This window comes from Rhipicephalus microplus, chromosome 6, assembly GCF_043290135.1.
Source record: "Rhipicephalus microplus isolate Deutch F79 chromosome 6, USDA_Rmic, whole genome shotgun sequence".
Taxonomy (NCBI): domain Eukaryota; kingdom Metazoa; phylum Arthropoda; class Arachnida; order Ixodida; family Ixodidae; genus Rhipicephalus; species Rhipicephalus microplus.
Genome location: NC_134705.1, coordinates 162,230,767 through 162,255,881, shown reverse-complemented (window position 1 = coordinate 162,255,881; position 25,115 = coordinate 162,230,767). Strand labels below are relative to the sequence as shown.

Genomic DNA, 25,115 nt, shown 5'->3' with positions numbered 1-25,115 from the left:
TTGATTTGCTCCTTTTACTCATTCGTATTTGCTGAAAAATCTTTGTCCAGTATTGATGCCTGTTTTTCTGACTCGAATCCTGCGTATAGTTGGGCGAACGCGATGCTTCTGTGACAACGACGTGGTCGCCTGTCGACGATCGCGCTGCTTTGGCCCAGAGTGACATGTATACTTCACCGGCAGGTTTCAACGACCTGTTCCAGGATGGTTCGCGTAGCTGAGGCCATGGAGGCGGTGATGGAGCGTCGCCGCATCTTTGAGGTCTCCTTCGACGAGTACGTCGGCACTGTCAACGGACTCTTCAACGTCCTCGAAATTGTAAGCATGACAAGATGTACGGCCTCACGTTCGAAGCATCAATCAGAAAAAGATAGATATAAAATGTGCATATTTTTCGGACTAATTGCATGATACTTGAAACGTTTTAATTACTTTGGTCACCTTGTCATGTATTTCAAGTGAACTGCATGCTTATAGCCCTGTACAGTCGCTATATGCGCACAAATGCACACTCCATTCCTCTGAAAGAGCTCTGAGACAAAAATATTGCGTCCTCTTCTGTATGTGTTGCATTAAGTACGTAACCACCCACTTATCGCGATTGTAAAGCTCGTTTGCTGGAGCGAGTGACTGAAAAAGCTGTTATACCAGTCAGTCGCAGTTTTCGTTTTAGAGAGCGCCGCCGGACTTGCGGTTTTTATGTAAAGAAGATCACGTTCACATGAGCACCGCTGACAACTCTTCAACGAAGGTCCCCTCCGAGACATATTAAATATGAGTGTCACCCCCCACCCACCCCCCTTCGAAACAAAATGAACTGCCATGGCAAACATATCGGCTAGTCTCTGTGCTTCCGCGTAAGGATATCCCCCTCGTTCCGCTGAAAAGGTCTCCTATATATAGGAAAGTACGCTCGCAAGGATCGCGGAGGTATCAGAAGCTAGTTAGAAAATCAAAGGCGCGCTTCGCGTGTGGCGCCACGACACGCATATTTGAAGTAATTTTAATTGTGTTCTAGGCTTTGATTCTAAGCTTTGTTCTAGGCTTTGTTATTCCTTTGATATTTTATAGACGATGCGTGTGTGCGTGTCCACGCGAATCTATCACACAAGTTATCTCATCTTCGGAATTTTGTGTCGCCACTCCTTCGAGAGTATAGGGTTCACTTGAAACGGCAGGGACCTTTTTTTTTCTTTTTTTACCTCGCGTATAGAATAAATAACGAACTTCGCGGCAACTGAGACCGTATACGTATCACCTACTCTGCGACACTTCAACTTCAAATGCTGGAAAGCAGATAATACCCACCGCCACAAAGCTCATCAAAGAGGGCAGCACCATATCGAGGAAAGTACGTAGCAACACTCGAACCCACTGTCCTCGTGTACGGACACTACCCAACGTTACACGAATAGGCCTATCCGATTTGCGGAGCAACACATGCCACCTCTCTGACTTGTATCTATACTAATAATACACAGCCTAACCCCAACATTATCCTTACACGAAAGCAAAGTTTAAAATGCAGTAATTCAGCATGCAACCAATCCTGGTGGGTGGCCTAGTCAGTATGAGAAGTGTAATTGGGTATAGGAGAAGAATTAGAGTGGAGTAGGTGGAGGGTAGCGATGGCAAGCAGGAAAGAACACCCCCCCCCCCCCCCGCCGTCTTTCAGCGCGGGATGATGAGGGGCCCTGAGAGCGGGAGGGTGGCACATATTGTAAGAGGGAGTGGGAAAGAGCATCCTTACTCATCGCAACCGACGTCCACTGCGCCGTGCTCCCTACCGGGCTGCAGAAATTGAATGCCTTCTTCCTCTTCTAACCACTACCACCGTATCGGTCTGCAACTGAGTGAAACGGGTTCTGGACTGCGCAGTGCGGCGGCTTCGCGCTGTACCTGATGATGGGCCAGCCCGAGGGCCGCGCCCAGGGCATCCTAAGGGGCACGGGGTACACCTTCTCGTTCAACGGCCTCTTCATGGTCATCTCGGGCGTCCTCAGCGCCACCTCGGGACACTACCTGCCCTCCACCTTCTACGTGAGTCGCACTCCTCTTCCCCCGGACTATCTTCAGTTTCAATAAGAAGTTGCTGCGGACGTGTCCAAGGCAATCGTTGTGCTCGATGCACACAGTGGAGTGAGGTATAGAATCGTAGCAGTACACGAATACCATTCGATTGCACTGATACGAAGGCGCGCTTAGGCAGCATCAGCCGTGACTGGCGGTCGACATTAAGCTGACATGCGCCGTTTCTGGTGTATATGGAAATACGTAGCCAGCGTATGTTCCCGCGAATTGCACGTTGTCTGTCAAGAATAATTATCTCACGTACGAGCACTTACTGCTCATTATAGTTACAAATGAGAGTTCGTATCTCTTATACCTCACTTGATATTTTATTTGCGATTGCAGCTTTTTCCCTTTTTTTTTTTTTTTGCTGACCAAGAATCTCTACTGCTGACGTTATGCCAGTGCTTTACGCGAAACAAAAACAAGTCTTTCGCCAGACCACGTAGGGCGATCCAAGCTATTGATAATTCAAATGAAAAGAAAAAGGAGCGAATTTAAGGAAGCTTGTCTCTCGTTAATCGTCCTCTTGCTCGAGACACGTCACTCAAGACACTGCGTCTGCCCCTGATTTACCGAGTCCGGAGTGGTTTCTGAGCGACCCTTCACAGATCGGCGCTTCGCTATATAATATGATAAAGAAAAAATATTTTTTTTGTATATTAGTCTTTCACTATTTCAAAATTTCCGCGCTGGCCAGGAGATATCGCAGCGAAAGAAAGCACAAAAAAAAGTGAGTGGTGACCACAGCTTGATTTTCCTGCCACAAACGCCATGACGTCGTAGATTTCGATAACACCTACAGAGAACTACGTAGTTCGTTAACGGTAGAAATAAAGTACGTTGACCTCTTAGAAGTCTATATAGCTAACATAAGTTTCGGGAAAATTTCGTCGATCCAATGTTGCCAAAACATGACTATTACAATTCTAATTCAATTCAATTCGACTAAATCAGTGACGTCACACGTGAAGATTTCGGCGTGGAACTTGAAATGAAACTTTCACCCTTACTTTTCCTACTTGAAAACCTATGATAGCGAGAATAACGAAAATAAAGTTGTGAGAGTACACTTTCTTAATATGAACACATTCACCGTTTTACTTTAGTACCTCTTTGAATGTTATAATTGAATGCCCCCCTTCACGCCGCGTCTCGTGATGACATCGTTGTAAGCATGGTGTACCCTATAAGATTGAAGTTTTTTTTTTCTTCTCCTAAATAATGTTCATTTCGCCTTTTGTTTTTGTTTTTGCAGTACGTGATTTTCCAGGGAACGGGCAGCGTCCTGTACATATTCTGCTGCATCCTGGTCGTTCGGCAGAAGAGCGAAGTCGGCATGCCGGCGGTAAGCGCAACCTGACGCGCATGCTGTGATAACTGCTTCATATGTTTCATTACATATATATTCAGCGGTTCTTGAGGTCTTTGGTCCAGACTCACATGGGCGTCGGCAGGAGGATGCAAAGGGGCGCTAGCTCCCCTATAGAGCCACACCAACTCATGCCCTCACCCAAGCTACAGCGGTATACTCTCCCCTTCCCCCATCCACGAAGCAACACTGGTTTGCACCTCCCTCCCCCCTCCCCCAAGAGAAAATCCTGCAGACGACCACGTTTCATAATTCTCTAATTCTGTCTTACTTTTCTTTAAAAACCATTGACGAAGTTTCTAACCATCAGTTTACCGTAACTGCATAATCTTTCAAGGCAGGAGCTCAGGGAAAGATGGGGATGGGGGGCTTGAGGAAATGGAAAACTCTTGAACAATGTCTTGAAACTTGGAAGCGCAAAATGGGCCAGGACCGAAAGGAACACAGAAAGATGGGACAGGGCACTAGTCCTTTCTGTGTTCCTTCCTGTCCTCGTCGACTTTGAGCTTCCAAGTTTTAACCCCCGCATTCAGAAACGCTCCTCGACTTGAACTTGACTTGAAACCGCATTCAATGCAGCGCATTTGAAACATGTCTCTGAGTTCGTGCTGCCTTGGCAGCACCGCCTAAAGACAGCGCATTCAAAACGCGTTTGTGCTGCCTTGAAGTCGATGACAAGTCAAGTTCAAGTCAAGAAGCGTTTCTGAACACGGGGTACGAACCAACTAGAGACAACTGACGCGTACTTTTAACCTTGAACAATGCTTGTCGCTGAAGAGACATATCCCGTAGAATATCACAGCGAAAGCTGTTATGAGATCACAACAAGAGTTCCGTAGTCGTCCACCGCCGCCGGTGTCCGTAACCTCTGTCGCACGAAATACGAAATACCAGGTATGGAACGGAGTTCGAAACTGTGTTCACTTCGCGCCGGCCCAGTATTCTAACGCTGAACCATGTCGGTGCTCTAAACTACTGCGCACAATAACCCTAATCAAGCGTTATCTCGGGAAAGAAGTGCGTTATTATATCGCAATATAATGTGGTAGACGAGTACCACAAAAACCGAACGTCACAGACTGTGAATTGTGTAAGCAGGCGTCACACAATATAGCGGTTGCATTAAAATCGAGTGAGTCGTTCAATGCTTCCAACCCATTGCAAAGGGCTCAGTCAGGATTCTTCATCGCCATCAGCCACGGAATCAGTCATTGGAGTAGTGAGCACCTTGCAAGCGTATACTTTAGCCCTACAACGGGTTCCAGAAATGGTGTTCATCCAGCTTTCATTGTGATTGTGCTGTGCTTTCTGCGCAGGCCTAGAATTATTTCACCTTCACGATATTATTTGTTAGTTAAAAGTATAATGTACTGTACGTTGCTTTACTAAAGTCTGAATGCCTGGTTCGGAGAACAAAGCTGTGCAATTTAGAGCTGTATTGAATAAGGTTGACTGTTTTAACAGTATTGAATTCTTGGTGTCGTCAATATCCGATTCGTGTTCGATTGAGTACTGAGGCTTCCTATAGTGGCACGCCGCTGCAAGGTACTATTCTGGTGACCACGTGCCGCTTTGTTCCCTTGTGCACCCATTAAATAAATCGTACATACTCCGTATTATCGTTATCGTTTCCTGTCTTATCTTCTCCAACTGCCGCAGATGGTGGGCCTGATGACGGGAGCCATGCACGCCTTCCACTGCGCTTACTCGACGTACAAAATCTACTACGAGAACAAGTGACCGACGGCGAGTCACCGGCAGTGCTGCACCGAATCCAAGCATGCGGAGTCGTCGCGTTTTCCCTACTTTTGGCGCTCGAATCACGAATAAATGCGTGCAGCACGTTGCGTCTGTGGCCTTCCTTTTAAGGTCAAGGTGTGTGCATAGGTCGGCAAAACTTGCGCAGCTGACCCAGACTCACTCGTGAAATAAATCTTGAGATTTGGACTCACTCGGACTCAGACTCAAAAAATTTTTTCTGGGCCGAACTCGCATCGGACTCACACTCAGGAAAACGTTCTGCACTAGGACTCACTCTCACGAAAATATCACTCACCCGGACTCACTCAGACTAAGACTTACGGCTCGATCTGAGCGAGTCCGAGAGCCTATAATTAGCTTCTTCGGCCATGGTGCGTCAACGCTCTTCTTGGAGCCGTTAGAGATAGTGTCTTCGAAAACGAGTTCTACTTGCTTCCAAACCAGTAAGGTCATTTTTCTTGGAAGAGATGACAGCACAACAAAGAATCATCCAAAAATTCCCTGGAAGAATAGGTGGCAGTAGGTCAAGGCACCCCCCTATGCCATTCACGTCTCTGATTAAACATTAAGACGGTATATTGACGACATTGTTTTGGAATAGGCATGAATAGACGCGAGTACAACGTGAATCCAGGTGAGACCGATAGTAATGCTAAAGATGACTATAAATAGAACCGTAGGTCGGCGAAAGAAAGTGGAACTTGAGTCCGACTCACTCAACAAATATATTTTGTGCTTTGGACTCACTCAGACTCAGATTTACCAAAATTTTCTTGGGCCAAACTCACTCGAACTCACACTCACGAAAACGTTCTGCAACAGGACTGACGCGTACTCATCCAAATATTACTCGCCCGGACTAACGCAGACTCACGGCTCGATCTGAGTCTGAGTGAGTACGAGTGAGCTGATGGGTGTGTGTCAAATTCTAGTGGATGTCGGCGTTGTCCGTGAGAGAAAATCAGGCACCGGTGAAACAGGGCTTGCTCGTTGGATTCCGTGCCGACCGGTTGTGCCCTCGCGATCTCCGACGACAGTGCAGCCCTGCATGGCCGACTGGGTCGGTCTTCCACCACCTCCTGACGCCGGTCCCCTACGACGGCGACAGCGTAGCTCTGGCCGACAGGATTAGCCCTACGACATCTCCTGACACCGACAAGAGCTCTCGCCAGTGGTGCCCCGTCTTCGGAATCCTGTGACCGTGTTTCCATCTTTCCTATCTCTCCTATCCCCCCAATATGTCCTCGCTCGCTGGCCTAGCGCATCTTTCTCTCTATATATACTTTTAATCCTATTCTTGTGAGCTACTGTTGTTTTGTGTGAGCTAATGTTGTGTAATCCTTGTGAGCTACTGTTGAGGTGTCGCTCCCTGAAGCAGGCAGTTACGGGGCTCACTTTACTGTTCCTTTCTCATTTAGAACCACTTAGAAGAATACAGACTAACACTTACATAAATATGCACACTCTTCACCTGATCTACCCCACGGCGTACAGAGTTATATGCCCGGAGTGTGGAGCCATCCCAACACTCTTTCACAACACGTGGGAGTGTGCAGAGCACCACGAAGAACATGACTCCAATGGCACTTGGGAGTAATGGGAGGCGCTGCTGTCCAGCCCAGCCCTGGTGGATCAGCTGCGTCTGATCCACAGGGCTGAACGGATGGCTCGCGCCAGTGGGGCCCTGGAATAGGGGCACCACCATGCCGGACAGACTTCGCTCTTCACCCTGCATATTCCTCGCGGCACTGGAGTTCTAGCCTGTCTGGATTATGTACATAATAAAGTTTTCTACTACTACTACTACTACTACTACTACTACTACTACTACTACTACTACTACTACTACTACTACTACTGGCGCATAACTGTTTGTTTGTTTGTAGCCTCTAATCCATGGCTCATAACCACTCTGGGGGATTGGGCAAGAACTGTTCGTCGGGATAACTTTGTTGCCGTCCCAATACTGGGATTTACTCAACGTATGCGGTGCATGAGTGTTACCACGGATCCCGAACACCTTCACTCTTAAAAATTCTGATGAGTGCAAAATAACAGTAATCAAGCGTTTTCTGCTTGGCAACGAAGTGGTACCAACACTGAGTGACGCCACCGCTTGAAACTAGCTATTGACAAAAAGACTCGGGTCAAGAGCCGCGTTACCAGAAGAAATGTTGAGTGGCAGAAGCGAAAAATTGCGCCAGTCGCCAAATCACGTGAACTGTGCGACAACTGGGTAGTTTAACGCTGCCAACCCAGTGCAAAGGGCTTAAAGATAATTCATCATCAGCAGCAGCAGCAGTCAGCCACAGCATCAACAAAGTGTGCCGAATAAATATTATTTCGACTTCTTCTCTGGACCACAGCAACAAGAACGTCTGCATTGTCATCTGCTAATTTCTTAAATACACGTGAACTGCTAAGTTATTCTCAATGAAAATAATTTTTTGGACTTTTCTCCACATATTTAATGGTATCGCATATGGAAATTTTATAATATATAATGCTTAGACGACCGATTAATTCATTTTGCATCATGTAAACTTCATTTTTTTGTCTTATATATTAGCCACCCATTTAAGTGGCCAATACCCCGTAGTGAGTAGGAGTCACATCATTTCTTCTTCATAGTTTCTCGACGTATACAACACTAAATAAATAAGCCCATCATCTTCGAAAACGTTCCAACGTTCAAACTGAGCGCATTCGAATCCCTTGCCTGCCCAGAGGCAAGCAGACGACGCGAGAAAAGCACGGCGCCCCCGCTGACAACGCCATCGCGCGGCAAGAACGCGCTTTCGGGCCAGCCTTCGGAGGTCGGTCATCACACCTCCCCATTTTAGCCACCCTGACTTATCTGAGTGATTGAATAACTCTGGTGGTTATAGCTTTTATGCCCCGCAGCCCAGCTTTTCCTCTGGAGCCTGTATGTTAACGCTATGAGTGAATGCTTTCAAAGAATCGGCAAGGTCAATCTAAATAGGTCTCGAAAGTCAGAACTAAAAATGGTCTGAAACCTATTGCGACAGGTGATTGAAACGAGTCTAGGTTAGAGGGGGAGAAATAACGAAAACAAAAAATTAAACTTTTATTTTGAATAGTTTTAAAATTATTCCATCCAATGGCAATTGAAAATTAGTATATTACTTTATAGGTTTTGGAATGAGGTTGAGCGCCCTTTTTTTCGTTTATTTTAAGAAACAGTGGGCACATGCACCAAGCTTGTGTTTAGTTCGGCTCATTACCAAGTCAACGAAGCGACGCTCACCTTTCCGTGGGGGTTTGGTGCGTACCTTCAGAATTTTACTTATGTTCTGTGCATTACGTGGCTCAACTAGCTCACAGAATGTGCAGATAGCCACTCCTGTGACTGTCGACTGCTTTTGATGCAGGCGCACGGCCGGCGCGCCCTCGCCTTTGGTGACTGGGAACGCGACAGGCCAACCAACAAGACGCTGTACTCTACGGCTGCCAAAGCTATATCTTCAAGACTGCTGTCTCGCTGCAGGTGGTTTTCAACGATTGACCAAGGTGACTTCGCGAACTATTGTGCTCGTGAGCAGTTGTCTCACAATTGCATCGGCAAAGTTTCTTGTGCATATTGCAACTACGTCATGTGGCTAATAAAAAAAGCATTGCTTCCACAGTTTTTTGTTTCTTTTCTCTCTCACATGCAATTAGCGTGACACAATTAAGGCGTAATAAAATCGCGCAATAATAAAAGCACGTAGCAGGTCACCAATAAAAAAAAATCTATTTCGCGCCATGTAAGACAAATGCACGACGTCGCTACCGCTTCTGGTTGTGACCTCATATTTTAGTATTTCTTTTTTTTTTGCTGTTAGTTGTCCCCTCCTCACGTAGATGGCGACGGTGGCAACCAGCCACCGATGGGCTTCTATGGAAGTTACGCTACCAGTTTACATATACCTTGGAATCGGCGCGCGAGCTACGGAACGGTTTGATACGAACCAGTGCTCACCTCGCACCCTGCCTCAGCCGTTGAGTCCAGTCAGTCCTGCCGTAGCGGATCGTTTCAAACATGGAAGAATACATCGCCCGCTTGCACCATAGCCTGGAGGTTCTCAAGCTGTGCGTCTCCCTGTGCAAGGTATCGACCGACGACGCTTACTTCGTGAAGAATGCGCGAGCCAAGCTAGGCGATGCAAGCGAGCACCAGCGGCGCATCGACGAATTGCTCAAGCAGTACGAAGAGGTGAAGGAACGAGAAGCGAAGATTCTCACCGACTTGGAGGTCCGACTGCAGCTCGCCGAGTGTCAAAGGTCGTTCGTCGAGAGTATCCCGCCCAAGTTTCAGCCAAGCGGCGTCGCTACTCAAGGTTCATCTCTGGCCGCCGGCGATAGGCCTTGTCGCCAGCAGGTTACCGCTGGATCCAAGCACGTCACGAAGCTCATCGCTCCCCTAAGCGAAGAGGAATTCTACAGCGTCCCAAAATACATGAAGGGTCGGTTCACGCTCACCGCGATCAACAAGCTCATCGACGGTTTCAACAAGGCGATCGCGTCCAAGTACGAACTCTTGGCGCTCCCCAAGTCCCGCCTGAAGGAGGCCCAGTGGAAGCGTGTCACCGCCTACCACACGCAGGAGACCGCCGAGACCAAGAGGCTCAGCTTCGTGGTCGACGCCGACCTGACCGGGAAAAGTGGCGGCGGTGCTGCCTTCGAGTCCAGTCGAGTCGTCACCCAGTTCGTTGTGGTGATGCGACACTGTGGAAGGATACGCGAGATACGGGGTCCCGAACGCATAGTGCGTTACGTGGTGGTCTGATAAGCAGCAGTCACGAACTGATCTCAAAGCACACCACGTCTTGTTACTGATGCGATGATAAAAGCCCCAATTAAAGTTTCAAGGCCGGTGTGGCACGCTTGGATAGCATTGAATTTTTATTCTCCTAGCGTGCTTAGATTTGCTTAATTTCGATCGATCGATCGATTGATTGATTATTTGATATGTGGGGTTTAACGTCCCAAAACCAACATATGATTATGAGAAACGCCGTACTGAGGGGCTCCGGAAATTTCGACTACCCGGGGTTCTTTAACGTGCAGCCGAATCTGAGCACGCGAGCATTTATGCCTTCATCGAAAATGCAGCCGCCGCAGCCGCGATTCAATCCCCCAACCTGCGGGTCAGCAGCAGAGTACCTTAGTCACTAGACTACCATGGTGGAGCAGCATCCTAATTTCATTTGCGATACTTCGGCACACATATGTTCTCATAACGGGGCCTACGGGTATTTCTAATCACGATAGCACCACTACGAGAGTGCGTGTTCCTTGAAACCGAAACTAGTGATACGTTTCCAAAGGTTTACAGCATATCTTCATTCAAATATTGTATGAAACATGAAACTCTACCGTTGACACGGTACAAGAATGGTGATGCCAACTAGTAAACAAACCTAAAAACGCTTTCTTTTTCTGCGCGCAGCAAACGACATGCACGACCATTTTATTTTTCGTGAACGTAGTTGATATAAATATCACACAATTTAAGTTTGTTATAAGTGAACACACTTGTTTATGATTTATACTGCAATAACTTGAGTGTTTCGAATTGATACATTTAGCGCTTCTTTAAAGTATTGTAATGGCAACAATGACAACGTTCTAAGATGGAGGCGTCCTCATGGTTAATCATGGAGAAAGAAAGTTTTTTCCTTCCTCCATGTGGTTAACTATCTAGGGTGGCTAAAAGGGAAAGGTGGCGGCACTCTCACTGCAGCGAGGCCCCACTGCGCATCTTCGCGGAAGGTGGGGGGGGGATTATTTGGTGCGTCAGTCAGGGGTGCTGTTGGCATCACATGCCCATTGTGAGCATACGTTTATCGTGTCTCGTACGGGGCAGTGCAAGTCAGCGGTCGCTTTCAAGGAAGTACGGCCTCTTTCAAGGAAGTACGGCTGCACTGGCGCTGGTGCAGTGGTGTCTTTTCTGCACGTCTTTTTATAACGTGTGTCGCGAGCAGAAAAATCCAACGCGATTGACTGCAGTAAGAATCATAAATAAATAAAAAGGTTAAGTAATAAAGATGTAGCTCGAGGCGCAAGCTGTGCGCTCACTTCGTCTTTACGAAAGCGTGAAGCTGATGTGACAGGAAGCCTTGAAAAAGACTTTTAAGTTGAAACATGTATTCAAGGGAGGTTGCGTATCTTATAATGATACAACGGGAACAAAGTGGCCCAGTGTCACTGGTCCCATTAATTCGGGAGGCTATCGCCGGGCTAATTCCACGGGCCGAAGTATCGGCCCCCGAACCGCACCACGAAAGCGTGGACAATTTAGAAGTGGTCCTTTTTGGCGCGCCAGCGGACGCCGGCTGTGGCCCAAAGAACAAGTCTGAGCCAAGAGTTGATAAACAAAACAAAATTATATTTTCAATCATGGCAGATCAAAACAATAAACAAGTATGCACACTCCACTATAGTTGAATACAATATGTCACCAATCAAACAACGTACTACACAGTACAATCAGCCACACTCGAAACAACGGACACAGACAACAATACGCACTACGATGCAGTCGCATGCATCGAACAACAAGGACACTTCAGACTAAAGAGTTAGAAAACTTATTCAGTCCAAAATGCTTGGAACAAAAGTCTGAATGATACTCTTCCGAGAATCACTCACTCAAAGTCCAGCGTTGTTGTCGTTCCGCTGCCCCCGAAGTTTCTCTTCCAGGAAACCTCGCGGCTTCACTTGGCCGCTCTCCAAGCTTCAAACTTCTTCGCCGGAACACGTGGGCTTCCCACACGCAGCTGTTGCCACGCGTCTTCGCTCGATAGCGGTAGACACACACTCTTGCCTGTAGCTCGGGTCTTCACCCCTCAGTTGGAAATCCTCTTCTTCTCCACTTCCTTCCTCTCCTCCTTTGTCACGGAAGACAAAAGGCTTCGCCCACAAGGCGGTACACCCTACGCACTCTGGCGAATACTTTCTTCTTCTCCTGCTTTGTCCCTAAGCACAAACCCTTCTCCGGAAGACGCGGCGGGATACCCTACGCACTCTGGCGTTAACTTCCTTCTTCTGCTGACCTCCCATCTCCGCTGCTCGGTTAAATACCTTCCACGCGAAATTCCAGAAAGTTCTCATCATTTCGCCGGCGCGATACGCAGCGAAGGCTGGGGAGAGGGCGAGGCGGTTCGAAGGCCGTCCGCGAGGGATGACGCAACCCGGCATCACCCCGCCCTTTTCCATCTAGAACATTCCAGGGCTTGCTCGGGCGCCGATGAGAGGAAGTTCGTCGGCGAACCCACGCTTTCGAGGGTAGGACGCGCGCCCGGGGAGTCTTTGGATGCTTGTTTTCTTTTTTTATCGTTGACCTCTCGGCGCTTCGTCGCGAGAATTTGGCGGCGCGCCCGTTTTTGAGCGCTGGTTTTGTGACACCCAGATGGTCAAGGAATCACAGAGATTTTTCGCTTTTTCTTGCTCTATGACCCCGCACGCACTTAATTAGAAGGTCGACAGAACGGGATCGAATACAAAACCGCTAAATCGTCGTTTTAGACGTTCTGCATGAACCGTCTCTTAAGATTATACACTCATGGAACGATCCAACAGCGTTCCTATACCCGGGAACATGACTGATATTGACGCAAGGTAGGTTGATGTAGAGCACAAAACGTGGGATGAAATTTTGCCGTACGTCACGTTTGCTTATATCACCGCTGTGCAAGATACCACATACCTAACACCATTTGAGCTTGTTTATGGCCGTCGCGTCACAACACCGTTAGACGCTATGCTCCCCGTAGACCAGGACAACAGCGGAAATAACAGCGTTGACGACTTCATTGAGAAAGCCGAGGGAGCCCGCCAGCTTTCACGGAACCGCATTCGCGCGCAGCAAGATATCGACGCTCGCCGTAACAACCAAGGCCGAAGGAGCGTCCACTATCAACCAGGTGACTATGTATGGGTGTGGACATCAGTTCGACATCGTGGGCTTTCGGAGAAGCTATTGCGGCGCTACTTTGGCCCTTACGAAGTTATGCGCTGCCTCAGTGACGTAAATTACGAGGTAGTTCCCCAAAGCTCCGACACCAGTTTAAACCGTAGACGTCCACGTCCAGAAGTATTCCTTGTAGTACGGATGAAACCGTACCACGCCCGCGAGTTATGAACACTTCGAACTTTTCCTTATTATCCACAACAGCGTAGGCTTTTTTTTTTCATTGACGTGATCATTTTTTTTTCTTTCATGGTCACCTCTAGCATCTCAGTCAATCGACCGGGACGGTCGCTTTTGAAAGGGGGGAATTGACGCAAGGTAGGCTGGCAACTATAGTAGCCAGCCTCTGAAGAGGACAACGAAGTAGTTCTGTGTGCGCGTGCTCTGGTGTTCGCGTTTCTAGCCCTTGGGTTACGAAAGTAAACGCCCTATTTTGTACCTACGTGCCTGTGTCTTTGTGACAATATTTTCACGTACAACGAGCAGGTGACCAACAAAAACACAAACCCCATCAACACCTCCTCTGTTACTGTACAGATCACCGTTGTAAGAATCATCGACGCTGTCGAGCAATTGTTTTTTTTTTTTGTATGACATGAAGACAGCCATCGTGGCAGTGTTTTGGTAAACAACGCCATCGATACACGCCGCGTGTGTCGATGGTAAACAACACCGCGATACACACCACGACCCTGCCCACAAGGATGATTGGGAAAAGTGGGCAGATGTCATATCAAGGGCCGACAAGCCACTGCAAGATAATTCTACAGTTTGGGAAAGGCATTTTCACTCAAGTATATAATTCTTACATGTATGCAATTCTTACATGCTTAAGCCATTATAAATGTGGTGGTTTCTCCAATTTACCACATTAGCGTGTGGTGGGAGACACGCCTCGTGGGCAGCAGAGCTGTAATGGAAAGAGCCAGACTAAAGCATCACGCGTGTCCATTTTCTACTTAGAAAGCTTGAACAGCATGCTGCGCAGAAAAAAAAAACAAAGAAGGTGAAAAATGTTTTCTTGTACTGTTTCCAATAAACTTGTATCAAACCACTAGTATTCTATTTTCATACATGCTTCTACTGCATTTCAGAAAAAAAAACTGCATTGACTTCCACTATTTGAATTACTATAACAACCCAAACACTGTAACTAATCTGTGAGTGACACACGCTGGGTTGTTCCAATCAGCCAGTCTGCGGGAGCAATTCTTCTAAACTGCTTTTCATATGACACGCTTTTTTTGCATAGTTTCTCCACGTATACAACACTAAATAAATAAGCCCATCAGCATCCAAAACGTTCCAGCGTTCAAACTGAGCGCATTCGAATCCCTTGCCTGCCTAGAGGCAAGCAGTCGACGCGAGAAAAGCACGGCGCCACCGCTGACAACTCCATCACGCGGCAGGAACGCGCTTTCGGACCAGCCTTCGGTGGCCGGTCATCACACCTCCCCATTTTAGCCACCCTGACTTATCTGAGTGATTGAATAACTGTGGTGGTTATAGCTTTTATGGCCCCGCAGCCCAGGTTTTCCTCAGGAGTCTGTATGTTAACGCTATGAGTGAATGCTTTCAAAGAATCGGAAGGTTAATCTAAATAGGTCTCGAAAGTCAGAACTAAAAATGGTCTGAAACCTATTGCGACAGGTGATTGAAACGAGTCTAGGTTAGAGGGGGAGAAATAACGAAAACAAAAAATTAAACTTTTATTTTGAATAGTTTTAAAATTATTCCATCCAATGGAAATTGAAAATTAGTATATTACTTGATAGGTTTTGGAATGAGGTTGAGCGCCCTTTTTTTCGTTTAGTTTAAGAAACAGTGGGCACATGCACCTAGCTTGTGTTTAGTTCGGCTCATTACCAAGTCAACGAAGCGACGCTCACCTTTCCCTGGTGGTTTCGTGCGTACCTTCAGAAGTTTACTTATGTTATGTGCATTTAATAGCTCAACTAGCTCACAGAATGTGTAGATAGCCGCTCCTGTGACTGCCGACTGCTTTTGCTGGCGCACGGCCGGCGCGCCCTCGCCTTTGGTGACTGGGAACGCGACAGGCCAACCAACAAGACGCTGTACTCTACGGCTGTCAAAGCTATATCTTCAAGACTGCTGTCTCGCTGCAGGTGGTTTTCAACGATTGACCAAGGTGACTTCGCGAACTATTGTGCTCGTGAGCTGTTGTCTCACAATTGCATCGGCGAAGTTTCTTGTGCATATTGCAACTACATCATGTGGCTAATAAAAAAAGCATTGCTTCCACAGTTTTTTGTTTCTTTTCTCTCTCACATGCAATTAGCGTGACACAATTAAGGCGTAATAAAATCGCGCAATAATAAAAGCACGTAGCAGGTCACCAATAAAAAATCTATTTCGCGCCATGTAAGACAAATGCACGACGTCGCTACCGCTTCTGGTTGTGACCTCATATTTTAGTATTTCTTTTTTTTTTGCTGTTAGTTGTCCCCTCCTCACGTAGATGGCGACGGTGGCAACGAGCCACCGATGGGCTTCTATGGAAGTTACGCTACCAGTTTACATATACCTTGGAATCGGCGCGCGAGCTACGGAACGGTTTGATACGAACCAGTGCTCACCTCGCACCCTGCCTCAGCCGTTGAGTCCAGTCAGTCCTGCCGTAGCGGATCGTTTCAAACATGGAAGAATACATCGCCCGCTTGCACCATAGCCTGGAGGTTCTCAAGCTGTGCGTCTCCCTGTGCAAGGTATCGACCGACGACGCTTACTTCGTGAAGAATGCGCGAGCCAAGCTAGGCGATGCAAGCGAGCACCAGCGGCGCATCGACGAACTTTTCAAGCAGTACGAAGAGGTGAAGGAACGAGAAGCGAAGATTCTCACCGACTTGGAGGTCCGAGTGCAGCTCGCCGAGTGTCAAAGGTCGTTCGTCGAGAGTCTCCCGCCCAAGTCTCAGCCAAGCGGCGTCGCTACTCAAGGTTCATCTCTGGCCGCCGGCGATAGGCCTTGTCGCCAGCAGGTTACCGCTGGATCCAAGCACGTCACGAAGCTCATCGCTCCCCTAAGCGAAGAGCAATTCTCCAGCGTCCCCAAGTACATGAAGGGTCGGTTCACGCTCGCCGCGATCAACAAGCTCGTCGATGGTTTCAACAAGGCGATCGCGTCCAAGTACGAACTCTTGGCGCTCCCCAAGTCCCGCCTGAAGGAGGCCCAGTGGAAGCGTGTCACCGCCTACCACACGCAGGAGACCGCCGAGACCAAGAGGCTCAGCTTCGTGGTCGACGCCGACCTGACCGGGAAAAGTGGCGGCGGTGCTGCCTTCGAGTCCAGTCGAGTCGTCACCCAGTTCGCGGTGGTGATGCGACACTGCGGAAGGATACGCGAGATACGGGGGCCCGAACTCATAGTGCGTTACGTGGTGGTCTGATAAGCAGCAGTCACGAACTGATCTCAAAGCACACCACGTCTTGTTACTGATGCGATGATAAAACCCCCAATTAAAGTTTCAAGGCCGGTGTGGCACGCTTGGATAGCATTGAATTTTTATTCTCCTAGCGTGCTTCGATTTGCTTAATTTCGATCGATCGATCAATTGATTGATTATTTGATATGTGGGGTTGAACGTCCCAAAACCAACATATGATTATGAGAAACGCCGTACTGAGGGGCTCCGGAAATTTCGACTACCCGGGGTTCTTTAACGTGCAGCCGAATCTGAGCACGCGGGCATTTATGCCTTCATCGAAAATGCAGCCGCCGCAGCCGCGATTCAATCCCGCAACCTGCGGGTCAGCAGCAGAGTACCTTAGTCACTAGACCACCATGGTGGAGCAGCATCCTAATTTCATTTGCGATACTTCGGCACACATATGTTCTCATAACGGGGCCTATGGGTATTTCTAATCACGATTACACCACTACGAGCGTGCGTGTTCCTTGAAACCGAAACTAGTGATACGTTTCCAAAGGTTTACAGCATATCTTCATTCAAATATTGTATGAAACATGAAACTCTACCGTTGACACGGTACAAGAATGTTGATGCCAACTAGTTACCAAACCTAAAAACGCGTTCTTTTTCTGCGCGCAGCAAACGACATGCACGACCATTTTATTTTTCGTGAACGTAGTTGATATAAATATCACACAATTTAAGTTTGTTATAAGTGAACACACTTGTTTATGATTTATACTGCAATAACTTGAGTGTTTCGAATTGATACATTTAGCGCTTCTTTAAAGTATTGTAATGGCAACAATGACAACGTTCTAAGATGGAGGCGTCCTCATGGTTAATCATGGAGGAAGAAAGTTTTTTCCTTCCTCCATGTGGTTAACTATCTAGGGTGGCTAAAAGGGAAAGGTGGCGGCACTCTCACTGCAGCGAGGCCCCACTGCGCATCTTCGCGGAAGGTGGGGGGGGGGGGGGGGGGGATTTGGTGCGTCAGTCAGGGGTGCCGTTGGCATCACATGCCCATTGTGAGCATACGTTTATCGTGTCTCGTACGGGGCAGTGCAAGTCAGCGGTCGCTTTCAAGGAAGTACGGCCTCTTTCAAGGAAGTACGGCTGCACTGGCGCTGGTGCAGTGGTGTCTTTTCTGCACGTCTTTTTATAACGTGTGTCGCGAGCAGAAAAATCCAACGCGATTGACTGCAGTAAGAATCATAAAGAAATAAAAAGGTTAAGTAATAAAGATGTAGCTCGAGGCGCAAGCTGTGCGCTCACTTCGTCTTTACGAAAAGGTGAAGCTGATGTGACAGGAAGCCTTGAAAAAGACTTTTAAGTTGAAACATGTATTCAAGGGAGGTTGCGTATCTTATAATGATACAACGGGAACAAAGTGGCCCAGTGTCACTGGTCCCATTAATTTGGGAGGCTATCGCCGGGATAATTCCAAGGGCCGAAGTATCGGCCCCCGAACCGCACCACGAAAGCGTGGACAATTTAGAAGTGGTCCTATTTGGCGCGCCAGCGGACGCCGGCTGTGGCCCAAAGAACAAGTCTGAGCCAAGAGTTGATAAACAAAACAAAATTGTATTTTCAATCATGGCAGATCAAAACAATAAACAAGTATGCACACTCCACAATAGTTGAATACAATATGTCACCAATCAAACAACGTACTACACAGTACAATCAGCCACACTCGAAACAACGGACACAGACAACAATACGCACTACGATGCAGTCGCATGCATCGAACAACCAAGACACTTAAAGACTAAAGAGTTAGAAAACTTATTCAGTCCAAAATTCTTGGAACAAAAGTCTGAATGATACTCTTCCGAGAATCACTCACTCAAAGTCCAGTGTTGTTGTCGTTCCGCTGCCCCCGAAGTTTCTCTTCCAGGAAACCTCGCGGCTTCACTTGGCCGCTCTCCAAGCTTCAAACTTCTTCGCCGGAACACGTCGGCTTCCCACACGGAGCTGTTGCCACGCGTCTTCGCTCGATAGCGGTAAACACACACTCTTGCCTGTAGCTCGAGTCGTCACCCCTCAGGTGGAAATCATCTTCTTCTCCTGCTTTGTCTCCACGGACAAAACCTTCGCCGACTACACGGCGGAATCCCCACGCGCTCTGGCGCTAACTTCCATCTTCTCCTCCTCTCTCGTCTCGGCTGCTCGATTAAATACCTTCCGCGCGAGATTCTATAAAGCTCTCATCATTTCGTCGGCGCGATGCGCAGCAAGGCTGGGGGAAAGATCGTGACGATACGAGGGCCGTCCCCGACGGATGACGCAACCCGGCATCACCCCGCCCCTTTCCATCTAGAACATTCCAGGGCTTGCTCGCGCGCCGATGAGAGGAGGTTCGTCGGTGAACCCACGCTTCCGAGGGAAGGACGCGCGCCCGGGGAGTCTTTGGATGCTTGTTTTCTTTTTTTATCGTTGACCTCTCGGCGCTCCGTCGCGAGAATTAGGCGGCGCGCCCGTTTTTGAGCGCTCGTTTTGTGACACCCAGATGGTCAAGGAATCACAGAGATTTTTCGCTTTTTCTTGCTCTATGACCCCGCACGCACTTAAATAGAAGGTCGACAGAACGGGATCGAATACAAAACCGCTAAATCGTCGTTTTAGACGTTCTGCATGAACCGTCTCTTAAGATTATACACTCATGGAACGATCCAACAGCGTTCCTGTACCCGGGAACATGACTGATATTGACGCAAGGTAGGTTGATGTAGAGCACAAAACGTGGGATGAAATTTTGCGGTACGTCACGTTTGCTTATAACACCGCTGTGCAAGATACCACATACCTAACACCATTTGAGCTTGTTTATGGCCGTCGCGTCACAACACCGTTAGACGCTATGCTCCCCGTAGACCAGGACAACAGCGCAAATAACAGCGTTGACGACTTCGTTGAGAAAGCCGAGGGAGCCCGCCAGCTTGCACGGAACCGCATTCGCGCGCAGCAAGATATCGACGCTCGCCGTTACAACCAAGGCCGAAGGAGCGTCCACTATCAACCAGGTGACTATGTATGGGTGTGGACATCAGTTCGACATCGTGGGCTTTCGGAGAAGCTATTGCGGCGCTACTTTGGCCCTTACGAAGTTATGCGCTGCCTCAGTGACGTAAATTACGAGGTAGTTCCCCAAAGCTCCGACACCAGTTTAAACCGTAGACGTCCACGTCCAGAAGTATTCCTTGTAGTACGGATGAAACCGTACCACGCCCGCGAGTTATGAACACTTCGAACTTTTCCTTATTATCCACAACAGCGTAGGCTTTTTTTTTTTCATTGACGTGATCATTTTTTTTTCTTTCATGGTCACCTCTAGCATCTCAGTCAATCGACCGGGACGGTCGCTTTTGAAAGGGGGGAATTGACGCAAGGTAGGCTGGCAACTATAGTAGCCAGCCTCTGAAGAGGACAACGAAGTAGTTCTGTGTGCGCGTGCTCTGGTGTTCGCGTTTCTAGCCCTTGGGTTACGAAAGTAAACGCCCTATTTTGTACCTACGTGCCTGTGTCTTCGTGATAATATTTTCACGTACAACGAGCAGGTGACCAACAAAAACACAAACCCCATCAACACCTCCTCTGTCACTGTACAGATCACCGTTGTCGGAATCATCGACGCTGTCGAGCAATTGTTTTTTTTTTTTTGTATGACATGAAGACAGCCATCGTGGCAGTGTTTTGGTAAACAACGCCATCGATACACGCCGCGTGTGTCGATGGTAAACTACACCGCGATACACACCACGACCCTTCCCGCAAGGATGATTTAGAAAAGTGGGCAGATGTCATATCAAGGGCCGACAAGCCACTGCAAGATAATTCTACAGTTTGGGAAAGGCATTTTCACTCAAGTATATAATTCTTACATGTATGCAAATCTTACATGCTTAAGCCATTATAAATGTGGTGGTTTCTTCAATTTACCACATTAGCGTGTGGTGGGAGACACGCCTCGTGGGCAGCAGAGCTGTAATGGAAAGAGCCAGACTAAAGCATCACGCGTGTCCATTTTCTACTTAGAAAGCTCGAACAGCATGCTGCGCAGAAAAAAAAAACAAAGAAGGTGAAAAATGTTTTCTTGTACTGTTTCCAATAAACTTGTATCAAACCACTAGTATTCTATTTTCATACATGCTTCTACTGCATTTCAGAAAAAAAACTGCATTGACTTCCACTATTTGAATTACTATAACAACCCAAACACTGTAACTAATCTGTGAGTGACACACGCTGGGTTGTTCCAATCAGCCAGTCTGCGGGAGCAATTCTTCTAAACTGCTTTTCATATGACACGCTTTTTTTGCATAGTTTCTCCACGTATACAACACTAAATAAATAAGCCCATCAGCATCCAAAACGTTCCAGCGTTCAAACTGAGCGCATTCGAATCCCTTGCCTGCCTAGAGGCAAGCAGTCGACGCGAGAAAAGCACGGCGCCACCGCTGACAACTCCATCACGCGGCAGGAACGCGCTTTCGGACCAGCCTTCGGTGGCCGGTCATCACACCTCCCCATTTTAGCCACCCTGACTTATCTGAGTGATTGAATAACTGTGGTGGTTATAGCTTTTATGGCCCCGCAGCCCAGGTTTTCCTCAGGAGTCTGTATGTTAACGCTATGAGTGAATGCTTTCAAAGAATCGGAAGGTTAATCTAAATAGGTCTCGAAAGTCAGAACTAAAAATGGTCTGAAACCTATTGCGACAGGTGATTGAAACGAGTCTAGGTTAGAGGGGGAAAAATAACGAAAACAAAAAATTAAACTTTTAATTTGAATAGTTTTAAAATTATTCCATCCAATGGCAATTGAAAATTAGTATATTACTTTATAGGTTTTGGAATGAGGTTGAGCGCCCTTTTTTTCGTTTAGTTTAAGAAACAGTGGGCACATGCACCAAGCTTGTGTTTAGTTCGGCTCATTACCAAGTCAACGAAGCGACGCTCACCTTTCCGTGGTGGTTTGGTGCGTACCTTCAGAAGTTTACTTATGTTCTGTGCATTACGTGGCTCAACTAGCTCACAGAATGTGCAGATAGCCACTCCTGTGACTGTCGACTGCTTTTGCTGGCGCACGGCCGGCGCGCCCTCGCCTTTGGTGACTGGGAACGCGACAGGCCAACCAACAAGACGCTGTACTCTACGGCTGTCAAAGCTATATCTTCAAGACTGCTGTCTCGCTGCAGGTGGTTTTCAACGATTGACCAAGGTGACTTCGCGAACTATTGTGCTCGTGAGCTGTTGTCTCACAATTGCATCGGCGAAGTTTCTTGTGCATATTGCAACTACATCATGTGGCTAATAAAAAAAGCATTGCTTCCACAGTTTTTTGTTTCTTTTCTCTCTCACATGCAATTAGCGTGACACAATTAAGGCGTAATAAAATCGCGCAATAATAAAAGCACGTAGCAGGTCACCAATAAAAAAAAATCTATTTCGCGCCATGTAAGACAAATGCACGACGTCGCTACCGCTTCTGGTTGTGACCTCATATTTTAGTATTTCTTTTTTTTTTGCTGTTAGTTGTCTTCTCCTCACGTAGATGGCGACGGTGGCAACGAGCCACCGATGGGCTTCTATGGAAGCTACGCTACCAGTTTACATATACTTTGGAATCGGCGCGCGAGCTACGGAACGGTTTGATACGAACCAGTGCTCACCTCGCACCCTGCCTCAGCCGTTGAGTCCAGTCAGTCCTGCCGTAGCGGATCGTTTCAAACATGGAAGAATACATCGCCCGCTTGCACCATAGACTGGAGGTTCTCAAGCTGCGCGTCTCCCTGTGCAAGGTATCGACCGACGACGCTTACTTCGTGAAGAATGCGCGAGCCAAGCTAGGCGATGCAAGTGAGCACCAGCGGCGCATCGACGAACTTTTCAAGCAGTACGAAGAGGTGAAGGAACGAGAAGCGAAGATTCTCACCGACTTGGAGGTCCGAGTGCAGCTCGCCGAGTGTCAAAGGTCGTTCGTCGAGAGTCTCCCGCCCAAGTCTCAGCCAAGCGGCGTCGCTACTCAAGGTTCATCTCTGGCCGCCGGCGATAGGCCTTGTCGCCAGCAGGTTACCGCTGGATCCAAGCACGTCACGAAGCTCATCGCTCCCCTAAGCGAAGATCAATTCTCCAGCGTCCCCAAGTACATGAAGGGTCGGTTCACGCTCGCCGCGATCAACAAGCTCGTCGATGGTTTCAACAAGGCGATCGCGTCCAAGTACGAACTCTTGGCGCTCCCCAAGTCCCGCCTGAAGGAGGCCCAGTGGAAGCGTGTCACCGCCTACCACACGCAGGAGACCGCCCAGACCAAGAGGCTCAGCTTCGTGGTCGACGCCGACCTGACCGGGAAAAGTGGCGGCGGTGCTGCCTTCGAGTCCAGTCGAGTCGTCACCCAGTTCGTTGTGGTGATGCGACACTGTGGAAGGATACGCGAGATACGGGGTCCCGAACGCATAGTGCGTTACGTGGTGGTCTGATAAGCAGCAGTCACGAACTTATCTCAAAGCACACCACGTCTTGTTACTGATGCGATGATAAAACCCCCGATTAAAGTTTCAAGGCCGGTGTGGCACGCTTGGATAGCATTGAATTTTTATTGCCCTAGCGTGCTTTGATTTGCTTAATTTCGATCGATCAATTGATTGATTGATTAATTGATATGTGGGGTTTAACGTCCCGAAACCAACATATGATTATGAGAAACGCCGTAGTGAGGGGCTCCGGAAATTTCGACTACCCGGGGTTCTTTAACGTGCAGCCGAATCTGAGCACGCAGGCATTTATGCCTTTATCGAAAATGCAGCCGCCGCAGCCGCGATTCAATCCCGCGACTTGCGGGTCAGCAGCAGAGTACCTTAGTCACTAGACCACCGTGGTGGAGCAGCATCCTAATTTCATTTGCGATACTTCGGCACACAAGTTCCCATATCGGAGCCAACGGGTAGTTGTAATCACGATAGCACCACTACGAGCGTGCATGTTCCTTGGAACCGAAACTAGTTCTACGTTTCCAAAGGTTTACAGCATATCTTTATTCAAATATTGTATGAAACATGAAACTCTATCGTTGACACGGTACAAGAATGGTGATGCGAACTAGTAAACAAAGCTAAAAACGTTTTTTTTTTTTCTGCGTGCAGCAACCGACATGCATGACCATTTCATTTTTCGTGAACGTAGTTGATATAAAGATCACACAATTTAAGTTTGTTATAAGTGAACACACTTGTTTATGATTTATACTGCAATAACGTGAGTGTTTCGAATTGATACATTTTGCGCTTCTTTGAAGTATTGTAATGGCAACAATGACAACGTTTCAAGATGGAGGCGTTCTCATGGTCAATCATGGAGGAAGAAAGTTTTTTCCTTCCTCCATGTGGTTAACTATCTAGGGTGGCTAAAACGGAATGGTGGCGGCGCTCTCACTGCCTAGCGAGGCCCCACTGCGCGTCTTCGCGGCGGTGGGGCGGGGGGGAGGAGATTTGGCGCGTCAGTCAGGGGCGCCGTTGGCATCCCATGCCCACTGTGAGGATACGTTTATCGTGTCTCGTACGGGGCAGTGAAAGTCAGCGGTCCCTTTCAAGAAAGTACGGCCTGTTTTTTTTTCGCTTTCCGATTTCTTGAGGGAGTTTGTGTCAGCGGATGTCGTAGATTTTTGAACCCATCTGACGAATACCGTCGACTGGGAAGAACAAAAAAAAAAACGAAGAGGTGGTGTTTTGTGCCAGGTTTCGACGGCGGCGACAAGTCCTGCGTTAAAGTAAGGTCTCTTCGACTTGGCTGCACTGTCGCTGGTGCAGTGGCGTCTTTTCAGCACGTCTTTTTATACGTGTGTCTCATGAGCAGAAAAATCCAACGTGATTGACTGCAGTAAGAATAAAAAAAAATAAAAAGGTTAAGGAATAAAGATGTAACTCGAGGCGCAAGCTGTGCGCTCACATCGTCTTCACGAAAGCGTGAAGCTGATGTGACAGGAAGCCTTGAAAAAGACTGTTAAGTTGAAACATGTATTCGAGGAAGCTTGCGTGTCTTTAATGATACAACAAGAACAAAAGTGGCCCAGCCGGTCAAAGAATCACAGGGATTTTTCGCTTTTTCTTGCTCTATGACCCCGCACTCACTTAAATAGAAGGTCGACAGAACGGGATTGAATACAAAACCGCTAAATCGTCGTTTTAGACAGTCTGCATGAACAGTCTCTTGAAATTATACACCCATGGAACCATCCGACAGCGTTCATGTCGCCGGGAACATGACTGATATTTTCACGTACAACGAGCAGGCGACCAATTAAAACACAAAGCCCGTCAACACCTCCTCTGCTACTGTATAGATCGCCGTTGTGGGAACCATCGACGCTGTTGAGCTTTTATTTTTTGTATGACATGAAGACAGCCATCGCGGCAGTGTTTTGGTAAACAACGGCATCGATACACACCACGTGTGTCGATGGTAAACAACACCAGAATACACACCACGACCCTTCCCGCAAGGATGATTTA

General features: G+C 47.8%; 4 protein-coding genes across 4 annotated transcripts; all 4 read left to right on the top strand.

The window, feature by feature from the left end:
* Positions 1-204: 204 nt before the first annotated feature.
* On the top strand, positions 205-5,305 carry LOC142766069 (uncharacterized). Its single transcript, XM_075867895.1, has 4 exons — positions 205-318; positions 1,879-2,040; positions 3,329-3,418; positions 5,102-5,305. The coding sequence occupies exons 1-4, from the start codon at positions 205-207 to the stop codon at positions 5,180-5,182; spliced, it is 447 nt and encodes a 148-aa protein (XP_075724010.1). The 3' UTR covers positions 5,183-5,305.
* A 3,940-nt stretch (positions 5,306-9,245) lies between these two features.
* On the top strand, positions 9,246-9,992 carry LOC119168367 (SKA complex subunit 1-like). The gene has a single exon (XM_037419771.2). It carries the CDS (start codon positions 9,246-9,248, stop codon positions 9,990-9,992), a length of 747 nt encoding a protein of 248 aa, XP_037275668.2.
* Positions 9,993-15,704: 5,712 nt separating this feature from the next.
* On the top strand, positions 15,705-16,685 carry LOC119168371 (SKA complex subunit 1-like). The gene has a single exon (XM_075865563.1). The coding sequence runs from the start codon at positions 15,836-15,838 to the stop codon at positions 16,580-16,582; it is 747 nt and encodes a 248-aa protein (XP_075721678.1). The 5' UTR covers positions 15,705-15,835; the 3' UTR covers positions 16,583-16,685.
* Positions 16,686-22,222: 5,537 nt separating this feature from the next.
* LOC119168370 (SKA complex subunit 1-like) lies at positions 22,223-23,190 on the top strand. Its single transcript, XM_037419772.2, has one exon. The coding sequence runs from the start codon at positions 22,341-22,343 to the stop codon at positions 23,085-23,087; it is 747 nt and encodes a 248-aa protein (XP_037275669.2). The 5' UTR covers positions 22,223-22,340; the 3' UTR covers positions 23,088-23,190.
* The last annotated feature ends 1,925 nt before the right edge of the window (positions 23,191-25,115 follow it).